Below are 13245 nucleotides of genomic sequence, written 5' to 3' on the forward strand. Positions count from 1 at the left end.
TGTGGCTGTCCTCAAGGAATATCTGCTGGATTCAGTCTTGCTTGATCAACCCCACATTAGCCTGTGTAGAAAGCAATGGAGAGGAATTTGTCACCTGCCATCTGACGTACTTCCTGCCCTCTGGGAACTGGTGGGGTTGTGTAAGGACTATATATGTGCCTCTTGGGAAGGGGAGAGTCAGCCCAGTGTTTCTCCTGCTACAGCTTATTAACAAGCAGCTTCAGACAACACCCATCTGGGAAAGGCAGGTCTGGCTTCCAGGCCTAGCTCTGTCACTGACACTTGAATGACCCTAACTGAGAATCTAAAGTTCTCTGGCTTCAGTTCTGCCTTTGACAGGCAAAGGGCAAGAACTGGACTAGAGCATGTCTGACGTTCCTCTAGTTCTGAAATACTGGAGTCCAAGTCCACCCTGTGGGAGTTCTGCCTTCCTGCAAAACTGAGATGAACACCTGGAAGTCTGCCAAGAGCGTGGTCTCCCACATAAACCATGAAGGAGGCAGAATAATCCCAGGACTACATGAGTCAGGCATCAGCTTCTTGGTGCCCCCTTGTGTCCATATCAAGCAAATGCCATGGGCTCTCTGTTTCTAATAACCAAAACACTAAATAAACAATCTTGTCACCTTCCTAATTTGACTTCATGACACATATGCTCTCATGGGAAGCAAAGAGGGAACGGATTTTGCCTAAAATCTAAGACAGATACCTCTGCCTGGCTAGCTCAGTTGTACAGCATGAGACTCTTAAGACAGATACCCCTTCTTTTCTGTCCCTGAGGGATGTGTCTTGGGCCCCTTAGACTGGAATGCTGAGTGAATTCCCAAAAGCAATGACACTGAGGAAAGTCAGAGACCCACTACTTTCAGGACATACCACAATCAATACTACTGAACTCTTCCAGGGGCTGGATGCTGGTTCACATCTGAGTGGCAACGATACATGGTAGGACTTTTACAGACAGGGGAGCTGCAAAGATTTGAAGATTCCACATGGGACCCCGGATTTTGGAACTCTAAAGTGCAGAGCATTCTGGAGCCCACATTTCTACACTGCAGGTCCGGAAGACCTGAGTGGTTGAGTTTCTTGTGGGGGGGCACGTGTTGTTCACTTGCCTATCCGTCTACTGCTTCCCAACACTGAGGATGGGTGTCACGTGATATTTATCCACTAGCTCATGGGGTTGTTTTCTTAGGCAGGGCACATAGACCAAGAGGGCTATGTTTTAGAAAAAATGGAAGGGAGGGAAGAAGCAGAAGTAGAAAACATTTCTATTTGTTTAGCATGCAAACACGGTGTTCCTGTGATGAGGGCACCCACCCAGCTTTGCTTGTGCACATGACTTGAGAGCCCCCTAGGGGCACTTAAGTTTCTTATCCCTACTTTTCTTTTCTTTTTTTTTTTTTTGCAGTGCTGGGATTGGGACCCAGGGCCTCATGCATGCTAGGCAAATGCTCTATCACTGAGCCATGCTCCCAGTGCTCCAGCAGACTACAATCAGGCTGAATGTTAAAATCTTACTCTGCGGAGCAGAGTGACAGGCTTCCATAGGTCTCTCCAAGCACCTCATAACCAATCAACACAATATGACAAATTTGTGACACACTGGGGTAAAGCACTTATGGGCAGGGAACCTATTTCTTACATGAAGTGGCTATACAGTGGTAGCCCCGTTCTAGGTTGGCAACTTGTACTTCCTAAGATTACAGCTACAAAGACCTTCCAGTTCCACAACAACTTCGTTTCTGTGTGGCCCAATCAGTGTGACGCCTCCACTACACCCTTGGGAGTGCAGGGATATCTGGGAAAAGTGCTGGCCAAGGCAAGTGGAGTGTGCAGACCTGGGAACAGCCATGCCGCTGCTACAGCTGAGCAATTCCTCACTGCAGAGAGGCACAAGGTGTGCACTCTTGCCGAAGAGACCTCACAGGGCAAAGGAAGATACTGAGGGTGCCCAGCATGGAGGACACAATTAACTGAGAAGCGGACAGAGCAAAAGACCCCTTTCCTGCTCCAGAACTTTGATTTCAGAGGCAGCAGACCAAGGAGTGACAGGAGGAGTTTGCAGGCAAAAGACCACACACTACACCCGTCCCATCTAGCGGAACACACATCTCTGGGCCAGGCTTCTGTAGGCCTCCTCACTCACCTCCAACATCCGGGATCGTCGAATAGTGATGTGAGTGACATGAGGGGAGGCAGAGCTGCTTTCCACAAGCCCCAGCTTCTCCTTCTCCTTGGAAACCATGTTTCGGAACAGAAGAACTCTCTGAAATGAGCAAAGGTGTGACCACAAACAAGTCAACAAGTGACATTTCTATAAAAACCACTCTAGTAAATTACTGAAATTTAAGTCCCATGAGATGCAACCAGTATGGGACACTTTGATATATGCTGCTGGCCAGAGGAGTTGTGTGAGAACAATAAATGTCACTGAAGGTACTTTTGGGAGAAATGTTCCAGAAAGAGTGGTCTAGAGTATAGACAGCAACAGTCCAGGAGGAAATCATTTTCCTCATGCAGTCAATAATCCACCACAGAAACCTGGTGGCAGAATGAGTTGCAGAGGCCACCTTCTGTAGCTGTACCTGCTTCTAAGGAAATCAATATTATGAATTTAAAACACAGAAACAATTCAAAGATAATGTTCCCACAGTCAGAAATATAAAAAATGACCCTACAGCGTGAAGGTCCCTGGCCTTTCTGCCTGCCTCCCCTGTGCCCTCAAGCACACTACAATCCTACCAGTAATATTTTCAATTGTTGGTTGAGAACTCTCTTCTTAGCCTGAAATTTCTGGTGAGCCCTTTATTTTATTTTATTTTAAGAGATGGGGTCTTCTATGTTACACAAGCTGGCCTTAACCCTGAGTCCAAATAATCCTTCCACCCCCGCCTAGTGAATACCGGGACAACAGGTGGGAGGCGCCATGTCTAGCGTTAGCTCTTTCAGCAGAGCATAATCTTTTGCACCATCCTGGGTTGAGAACCATCTGCATAGTAACATTGAAATGAAATCAGCTAAATGAATGCATAAGCCAACCACAGCTGTGTTTTATAAAAGAGGACCTAAAAGTTAGAAGCTTTACTAAATACAAGAGCAGTAAAAACAAGTCAGGCATGGGCCTATAATTCCAGCATTCAGGAAGCTGATGCAGGAACAGCACAAGTCTGAGCCCAGCCCAGGCTACATGGCAAGTTCCAGGCCACTTAGGCTGCACAGCGAGACCTTGTTTCAAAACAAACAGGTAAAAACAGTTAATAGGGTTAACTATGGGGGAACACTAGCACATTTTCACTTAACATTTATATTAACTCTATAAAGTAAATATGGTTAACAGAAAAAACAATTCCCAATGGCCTCTAAGGAGGGGGAGGGGATATCCAGTGGAGGCACCACTGTTCAGCAAGGCACGAGGAGTTTAGAAACAAGGACCCAAGTGCTCTGAAGATTATCAGAAGCTCTGAGGGCTCCAGGGCCCTGAAGAAGGGAGATAACAGACCAAGTGTCCAGTGAGGGGGCCAGCAACATGGCCAAGAATGCTCTCTCTTCTCCCTTCTATGGCAGGGCAGTTTCAGGACTTAGGGGAACAGGTATTTAAATCATGTGGGGCCATGACTGCTTCCTATGATCCCAAATCTTCAGCATTACTGAATGAACAAGGACAGCTGTTCTGTGGAACATGTGGCAGAAGACAAGTGTTGTCTCCAGCACACGGAGACAGGACACAGAAGTAGAACTGCAAAGACGGAGGTGACTGGAGAGTAGTGGTCTCTCAGGAATCAGAAAGCCTGGATCAACTCTGAATTTCCATGTGGGCATGGAAGAAGGTTTCAGACAACCTTGTCCAGGCTCCAAGGGGCTGGGGAAATTCAGCAACTTCAGCAGCCTTCTGGGTGAGGCTCATTATCCCCACTTTGCAGATAAGAACATTGATTCACCCAAGGTCACACACCAGTTGGCATCAGGGCTAGATTCAAAAACAGAGCCCACTTATGGACTACCATGGGACTGCTGCCCACCCCACACCACTCAGGTCTACCAGGCTGAAAGAAGAGGCAAAGGCCTTAAGTCCCAGTCAGGAGATGAGTCACAGGTAAATGAGTAAAAGCAAGGTAGTGAGCACAGAGAAAGCAGCACTATGTGTGTAAGTGAGGCAAGCTGGGCTTTACAAAATGTTAAGAAAATAAGACAGGCATAGAAGTCACCCACTGATAGCACAATGGGAACACGAGAGAGAGGCACCATTGCCCTTCAGTGTGTTACAATAAGACTATTTCAGTAGCAGTCAGTCCGCACACTCTTGGTTAAGAGGAAGTGAGACTGCAGACAGAAAACAGTAGGAATGCTGTGTACACTCTATATACAAGTCTCAGACACTGTCCCAGAACTGCTGGGGCAACCCCCAGGGAGGACAGCCAGGAGATGGCCCAGGGCGGAAATTTTAGGAGTCAAGGATAAACAGCCTTGATGACATCTTAAGCAAACCTCCTCCTCCACCCCCTAAAGAACAGGTCAACAAATGGCCTGCCTTCACAGCACCCCTATTATCTCAGTAATTTTTTATGGCATTCCTAGGGCAAAAGAAATCTTTACCAGGGGCTGGGGCTGTAGCTCAGTGGTAAAGCACTTTCCTTCAATGTGAGAGGGCCTAACAACTCAGACTATTTATGGAGCTGGGGTGGCGCTCAATGGTAGAGCACAAGCTTAGCATATGCAAGGCCCCAGGTTCAATCCCCAGTATCAAAAAAAAAAAAAAAAAAGATTTATGTTCTAAGGAGTTACTAGCTATGTTTTTAAAATGAAAATAAAATATTTGATTTTATTCTTTTTTTGTTGTTGTTGTACTGGGGTTTGAACTGATTTTATTCTCAAAACCTAGATTTGTAAGCACAATACCACTGCAGAGAAGGCAGTGCAACTGAAGATTAAAACCCTGAACTACCTTAACACCTTGACCTAGTTTCCATGGTGTTTCACTGTTCCTCTCAAAGATTTAAATGCTCCTTTGGCAATCCCAAGTGCCCGAGCAGTTTGTTAACTGCAGCTTCATGGAGCTGAGATTCCAGACTACACATTATGGAAACACGAGGGCCAAAGATTGAGTTCCCTGACACACAGGTCTAGGACAAGGGACTGTTTTCAATCAGATGTGTCACCAAACCAGAGGCAGCCAAGGAGGTGAAGGGCTGGGGACAACTTCACATGAAGAACAGCTAGAGAAGCTAAAGCTGCTACACTTGGGAAACAGAAGACTCAGAAGGCAAACAGGGGCCAAGGGGTTGTTCAAAGACCAAGAGAAGAACTTACAGAGCAGTAGATCAGCTAAAGATGAGGAGGAATGTTTCATGCTTTGGAAGAGTACAGCCATAGAATACCTGCTTGCAAAGCTGTTTACTATTGGAGGTAGGGTCAGGGATGGGGAGTGGGAATTTCTTTTAGAAGAGTATGTCTAACTAATCTCTAAAAGGTCCCCTCATTCCTGAGAGTATGTCAAATACAGTAAGAATTTAAACAGTCACATCATTTGTGCATTATTGCTTGAGATGAATGAATAGCAGCTACAGGGGTCAAAGTCAAGGTCAAACAGTATCAGAGAGTAGTGAGTAGTAAGCATATCTGAAAAGTGAGATTTAATTTACAGAAAAGGCATTTATCCTCTTTTCTGAAAATTATGTCTATCTTAAAAAAAGAAGAAAAGGGCACCCCTGTACTCTTAGGGGCCTCTTTGGAGACAGGCATGGTACTGTTATGGCCTCCAGCAGGTATTGCTGCAGTGCCCACCACTCACCAGGGACGTATGTAATGCCTTTCCAAACTTCCTGGATGCTCCTGCCCCAGTACCCAGCCCTTTCCACCTCTCTCATTCCTGGGGATTTGATACCACACTGTCCTGGTTTTGCTCCTTCCTTGGAGTCTCATTCTCTGCTCTTAACAGCTCTGTAAATGGTGAGTCCCATAGAAGGCTGGACTTCTTCCATTTATAGGTGCAGACAGGAGAGCAAGGTGCTGCTCACATGCAGAATTTACCTCCAGACCAGACCTTCCTGAACTCTGGAGCCACCAGGAGCCACAGCTACCTCACATTCTACTGGCTCACAGCTGAAATCACCACTATGTTCCAGAGCTGTCCTTGCCTCTTTCTACCTCACAGTACACTCCCATACCACCAGAATCGCCAGTTCACATGCTTCTCCACTTCTGCACCTCCAGCAGCAGTGCAACCTGCCAGAGTGAGATGGGCTACTGTGTTTGTAGAATGAGAGATGTCATTCCGTCTTTTCCAGTAGCCGTAATGAAGACAGAGTATGGGATATCCATGGGACACAAAGACACACTGGGAGTCCAGCCCCAAGTGCAACTCACATTTTTGTGAGGAATGACATGAGGAATGTACTGCAGGATCAGCTGTGCCCGTTTTCGGTCCTTCTCAAGTTCCTGGAACAGCACACTAGGCTTGAGATCCCTTAGAAAGACAGACATGGGGCTGGGGTTATTAAAACAAGAAAATCACCTTCTACTGCTGAATTTACAAACTATGGTGTTCAGGCCAAATCCTGCCTATTGCTTGCCTTTGTAAAGTGTGTAGAGCACAGCCATACCTGTTTACTCATATGCACTACCTGTGTCTGCCCTCATGCTACAATAGCACAGGGAGTGGCTGTGGCAGACTGTGCTCTACAGGGCTTAAAACCACCTGGCCCTACTCTGGGGCAGAACTGAAACAGATACATAAGTGTTGACATGTCACTGACAATTGCTGTAGGAGGATTACCCTAGCCACCCTCCACCTCCAAATAAACCTGAAAGCAATTTTTACCCTGGCAATTCTGCTGATCAAAAAACTGCTATGCAACTATCATACCCCATTTGCTCAGGTCAGCTAAAAGACCTTTTCCTAAAAACAGCTGCTGAATGTGACCTGGCTTTGCCTCCATTAATGAACTCCAATGATAAAATGGTGCAACAGAATGACTGCTAGGTGGCGCATGCCAACAGGTACTTCACAGGAGCAGCAGCAATTCCTGCCAATGCGGACAGGATGAAAGAAGGGAAAAGCCCTCTGCCTGAGAACACAAATGCTGAATGCTTGGCCACCTCTGCTGCAGGGGTTGATGGAGGCCCCAGGCTGCCACAGTCCCTCCCCACCCTGGTACTCACTTTCGCAGCCAGTGGTCCTCAGGGGCGAAGCGCCGCCGGCAGTCCCGCTCATAGAGCACCATCAGCCACCCGTGTACAGATTGGAACAGCTCCAAGGTCTCACCCTTGGCGTTTTCTGCAGGGCAAACAAACAAGAGGGTCACACTTGTACAGGGCAGAGGCCAGAGTAGGAGGACAACTTTTACCTTTCTCCTCCTGGGCCCTCAGTAAGCCTGCTCTCCCTTGTTCTGAAGTTTCTGTGGAACTGAAAGAATTAAAAGGTCCCCAGGAAATGTGTGAAGTGTCTACTGAGCCCGAGTGTCTCTTACACAAATCACTCATGCGGTCTCCCACTTGTGTGCTGTCCAAGGGCCTTTCTTTCTCTAGGAAGCTATGTATGAACAACCGGAAACACTTTAGAGCTAGTCTCTGGCTGGAGGCGTGAATTGGCACACAGTTCACCTTTATGGAAAGCAACATGAAGACTCAAAGGGAGATGGAGTACCAACTCATACACGTATGTGCAAATCCTGAAAAATGCCTGTTGAAATGAGACTTATAGAGTCACACTACTATCTTAAGAGGCCACAGAAAGTGAAGAAATTTAACTTCCAGTATATAAACTGCATTTTCTATTAATTTTGGTAGACCATAAAGCTAAGCATCAGTTGGTATCATAGACTCTGGCCTCTCTTGGTTCAACATTAACCAGTAGTAGAGATCTTTACCTTACCTACGATTCCATCCCAGATCATCTTAAACACGAAGGAATTCAGAAAAGAGGAGATGGTAACCAGCTCTTCCAGTTTGAATGAAATTTGTTCTTCATAAACTTCAATGTCATCAAGGATCCTAAATCAGACAGAAAATCATTCAGAATATCCTACTAAGAGGGGAAAAAAAATGAGATCTTACTACTTTTAAGACAACATAAACGTTAACAAATACACTTCCATTTCTTTTTTCTGAGGCACTTCCTGTACAGTTTACAGATAAAATAATAGGGATTTTTTTTGGTGGTGGTGGTATTGGGGACTGAACTCAGGGCCTCATGCTTGTTAGGCAGGCGCTCTACCAGTTAAGCCACTCTGCCGGCCCTCAGATAAAATGATAGGATAGGTAGATCTTCAAAGTGACCAAGGGAAGGAGAGCAGTTACATAAGCTGGTAACTGCTGAAGCTGGTGCTAGCACATATGGGTCCATTGTTCTTTCCGCCTTCGATTTACTTGAAATTGTCCACAGTGAAAAGATAAAACAAAAAGAAACAAAAAAACCCTACACTCTTACATTTTTCTTACTGATAAGGCTCTGTGATACGTTCTTGCTTCAGGCCTCATTCATCCCTGAACAGGAGGGAACCTTAACCGAAAGGGTCTGTTCACTGAGGAAAGCTGTGGAACCTTACTCCACATACAGACACTCGTGGCATTTGGTAAGAATTTGTGAGTGAATGGAGAAATGTTTGACAGAATATATGAATGAATGAACACGAGACACAGCTCCAAATGAAAATTTACTAAAACTATTTCACACGCTCCTGGATTACCCTGAATCAGCAGTTAACTGCAGACCCTGCTCTCACCTCCACCTGCTCATTCAACTCCATCCTTCAGGACACCCACCCCATCTGTCACCTATATGCCCTTTGTTCTGCTAAGGTTTGTAGCCTGAATGTAATTGCCTAAGGTCCATTCTATCTTATAATTCTTCACCAACCTTTTAGGAAAAAAGTGGAATTAAAAGAATACCAAGTGTACAAGTAGACAGATATATTTAATAAGTATTTCACATTCCTTCTCTCATTTACTCTTTATTAGATTGGTAACATTATCTCCATTCTACTAATAAGGAAACTGAGGCTCAGGTGTTAGGGAACTTCGCTGGGGTCAGCTTGATAACAATGGCCAAAGCATACTGAGCTTTTCCTATGTGCCAGGGACTGTGCTAAGCACTTGGCATTAACTCTTTCTTTTTATCCTTACCACATGCCTGAAAGACAGGTGCTAGTGTTATTCCCATTCGTAGATGAAGAAACTGAGTTTCAGGGTGGTTAAATCCCTTAATCCCGTGTCCAGGGTGTTTCAGGAAATAGACAAGTCAGGTTTTGCACCCTGCCTCTCTTGATTCTGGAATTTTCCAGTAATCTACCTGGCACAGTGTAAATAGCTGAGTTGTGATTTGAACCCATCTCAGTGAGACCCCAAAGCCCCCAAACTGTTTGAGATGAGGTCTTGCTATGTTGCCCAGGCTGGTCTTGAACTCATGAGTTCAAGTGATCTTCCTGCTTCATCTTCCTGAGTACTATAGGTACACACTGTTGTGCCTGGCTCTTTTCTAATTCCTATAATGACCCGCCTCACAGGTCCACATGTCTGCAATAATCCCATCAGCAACTGCTTGCTTCCCAACATTTTAACTTGGCCTCTATGAATTCTGGGAAAAGTCCCAAGCCCCACAGTGGTCAACCTACGTGACAAGGTGTCGGGAACAGTCACAGAACAGCATCAGCATGGCCAAGAGCTGCTTGGACTCTTCAGTGTTGTTGTTCAGGCATTCCAAGAAGAGCTTTAACCCTCCGTGGGGCCCCAGCTCACAGATAAATGCCCACAGTTTGGGCAGCAGGTCATCAAGGTAAGTGAGACCTGGAAAAGGATAGAGAAACCCAAGCTTCAGGTGCAGGCTCCACCTGGTCATTATTTTTCTTTCCCTTGGAAAAACAAACACTTAAACCTATTAGTGAACATTCAATGTGTGAGAGAAGCTGCAATTAGGAAAAGCACGATGATACTAACAGCCACCATTTAATGGGGCGTCGGAATGCACCCAGATTCCACTCTGAACACCTTGCAGGCATGCTTCCTTCCTCCCATGACGCCCAATGATTCCTCTACTACATAAGAGAGGAGACAAGCAGAGAGGCTAAATAATCTGCACACAGCTAGTAAGTGTCAGAGCCAGGAAAAGAACCCAGGTCTGTCTGATTTAGCAATTATGTTTTGGATCATCAAGTTTTTTTTTCTGTAAAAGCCAGAGAGTAAATATTTTTAGGCTTTGTGGGCCATATGGTCTGTTACAATAAAAAAAAAAAAAATCTCAAGACAAATTAAGTTTAGCAGCGTTTAATTGAGCAAAGAGCAACTGGCACCCTGGGCAGTGCTCAGGACCAGAATCGGTTCAGAGAACTGCATCTGAAGGTGAGCAGGCAGCGTTAATGCCACCTTGGTGCTTTCTCTATTTGAACATGGGCACCTGTGGTTAAGACGGCTGCTATGATTGGCTTAGACTTCGCTATCGGTTACAGAGTAGTCTTCTGAGTCGGCTTTCAGCTTGCTTGCATACTACAGTGTGGTTCATCAGCAAAGACAGTGCATGTCAGCATCCTCAAGCCAATTTAATTTACAGTCATTGCTGCTCAATGCTAGCACAAAGCAGGCATAGTCATGTAAATGAAAGGATTTGGCTGTGTTCTCATAAAAGCTAATTTAGAAAGATAAGTAGTGGGCTGACTCTGGCCCATGGGCAAAATCCCTGCCTTAAACTATCTCTCAGGCTCATCCACATCTCTCAAACTCTTCCTCTAATCTACTTCTATTCTTTTGTACTAAAAAGGGAAAGAAATAAATGACTGTAGCAGAGACACTGTGAGATAACACACTAAATTAACCTTAGGAAGCAAAAAGTGAAGCAAAGGACATTCTATGTCTGCTTCTTGAGGATTCCAAAGCCTCACACAAACTACATCACTGCATATTTTATGTCTAATAATACAGCCAGTGACTAACAAAGTCAGGATCTGAAATCCCACATGTCACGGAATATACAGTGAAGTGTGTCCTTAGGAAAGCAGAGTTGCCTGCATTTGAGCCCTTATAGTGCTCATTTTATAGGGCACGCTGAATTATTTAGTTCTGAATGAAGAACTGTTTGGGGGAGACACGGTAGCCAGGGGTGGGGCTGTGGAGCACTCAATGCTACTCAAGTGTGCTTAGAGGTGAACTGAAAGAATTGTTACCTCAACTGAATTACTTATTTCTGAGGTTTGACCTCAAACTTTCAAGAGTAGGAGGATGTGGCTACAAAGAAGTCTTTGAAAAGCAAGAGTTTCTTGACTAGGATATTAGGTACATATGTGTTGCGCTTTTAGGTAGTCCATGTTACATCATACATATTAAAGAACACAGAAACCTCACAAATTAAAAACAGGTTTAAAAAGAAATGAAGTAGTCATACTGTGGAGATCATAAATATGTCCTGCCGAACCAAAGCAGGAAAGCAGGGTCTTGGCATTACATGAAGTGGACTCATGGTGTAACCTAAATATCGGCTCACAGCTTCATCCACCAACTTGGCAAGGGCTGCATCCTGTGATTAGACAGAAGGGGAGATGCTGTGCCCTGAAGAATGGTGTATGAGGACCAGCAGAGCTCCAGTGCTCCTGGGGACACACGAAGAGCAGGAACAGTGATGCTTAGTAAGTGGTAAGAGTTGAAAAAGCAGTATCTTTGACTTAAAATGTATTTAGCTAAATGAATAGACTACCACGTATTTTATTCTTTTTTCCCTTGTCTTCTTGGCACTGGAGTTTGAACTCAGGGTCTCATGCTTGTTAGGCAAGGTACCCTATGCCTTGAGCCACACCCCCAGCACTTTTTTGCTACTACCTATGCTCCCAACTAGCTGGAATTACAGTTGTGAGCTACAGCGTTTGGCCATCATTTTATTCTTGAAAGTGTGTATTTTTTTTACTGGTCAAAAAAATTATTTTCAGATACTCTCACTTGGGAAATGAGATTAGATGTGAGCTCATTTTAAAAAGCTCGAACAAAGGGTAACCTCAAAATCCTCTCCCCCAAGATATTCCCAGGACCTCAAGTGTTGGGGAGCCCCAGGCATGGTCTCAGTCCTTCTCTCCTCCCTCTGATCTCTCTTCCAGGGCTGTGTCCAAGCTCTTACCATCAGTCTCTTTGTTGACGTCCCCACAGTGTGCTCAAAGGTCTTGGCCACCTCCGCCTGCATGCTCAGCAGGTGCCTTACACTTGTTACAGCCCAACATAACTTCTAATTCCTCACAAGCCCCACACCTGATGGGCTTCTCCAGCTCAGCAAATGGCACCGCCATCCACACAGATACTCAGCTCCAAAACCTGGCATTACCTTTGACACCTTTAGTTCTCACCCCAAATCCAATTTACCAGAAGAAAAAGACTGCACCTCTGAAACGCATCCAAAATCTGCCTGCTTCCATCTCCACTGCTTCTACTAGCCAGTGCCGCTCAATCAGGGAGCATTTGGCTATCTCTGCAGACACGCTTGACTGTCACCACTGGGGAGGAAGGTGCTACTGGGCCAGGGAGCCATCCAATGATGTACAAGGCTGCCCTCTACGACAAAGAATCACCTAGCCCAAACGTCAACAGTGCTGAGGCCAAGATACTCTGCTCTAGTCCAAGCCAACACCAGCTCCCTCATGTTCTTTTTCTACAGTGGCCATTTTACTTTTTACTTGTGCATTGTTGGTCTCCCCATTACTAGAATATAATCCTCTTGGGGACCTTAGCTGTCTTGTATCCTCAGTGCTCTATAAATATCAGAAGCGTGAACAAGTAAATGTGAAAGAGAGAAGCAGCAGCAATTGATGATTTCGGACACAGCAGAGTTTTTTATGTAGCAAATGACTTTCATGTTTACAAGGGCCCTTTGTACTAATAAAACCAATTTGTCCCAACAACTTCTGAGCTGTGTCCTCAAAGCCCTTGACACCTAATTCTGTGCTTACAGATGAAACTTTCTTGCTCCGTTAAAAAGAAATGTTGGGCATATGGAGGCGATAAGATAGCATGCTGTCAATGAAAATGAGGTTTTTGAAGAACTGTTGACATGATAAGATAAAATGCTTATAAAAGATTCATGGACAGGGAACAATAAAAGGCTATATGTTAGTTTAGATACATTTATGTTATATGTGTAACATACTTAGGCACAAGTTGTCAGCTAAAAGTGGTATTTCTTTCCCTGCCTTCCTACCTTTTCTGTGTTCTAATTAGAAAAAATAACCTTTTAAAAAGTTGTACTTTACAATTAAAATAAGAGCCAGGTAACAGGAA

At 44.9% G+C, this 13245-nt stretch overlaps 1 protein-coding gene across 8 annotated transcripts in view; it reads right to left on the minus strand.

The window, feature by feature from the left end:
* Positions 1-13245, minus strand: part of Ube3b (ubiquitin protein ligase E3B) — a 50771-nt gene that overhangs the window by 15185 nt on the left and 22341 nt on the right. For all 8 annotated transcript variants that reach the window (XM_074060836.1, XM_020169974.2, XM_020169971.2 and 5 more), the window contains 5 exons: positions 9612-9783; positions 7874-7992; positions 7162-7276; positions 6367-6466; positions 2150-2269 (listed from right to left, as the gene is read on the minus strand). In XM_074060836.1, the coding sequence (XP_073916937.1) occupies positions 2150-2269; positions 6367-6466; positions 7162-7276; positions 7874-7992; positions 9612-9783 (626 nt within the window). The remainder of the gene's footprint in view (positions 1-2149; positions 2270-6366; positions 6467-7161; positions 7277-7873; positions 7993-9611; positions 9784-13245) is intronic.

This window comes from Castor canadensis, chromosome 18 (assembly GCF_047511655.1).
Source record: "Castor canadensis chromosome 18, mCasCan1.hap1v2, whole genome shotgun sequence".
In the NCBI taxonomy this organism is placed as follows: Eukaryota; Metazoa; Chordata; class Mammalia; order Rodentia; family Castoridae; genus Castor; species Castor canadensis.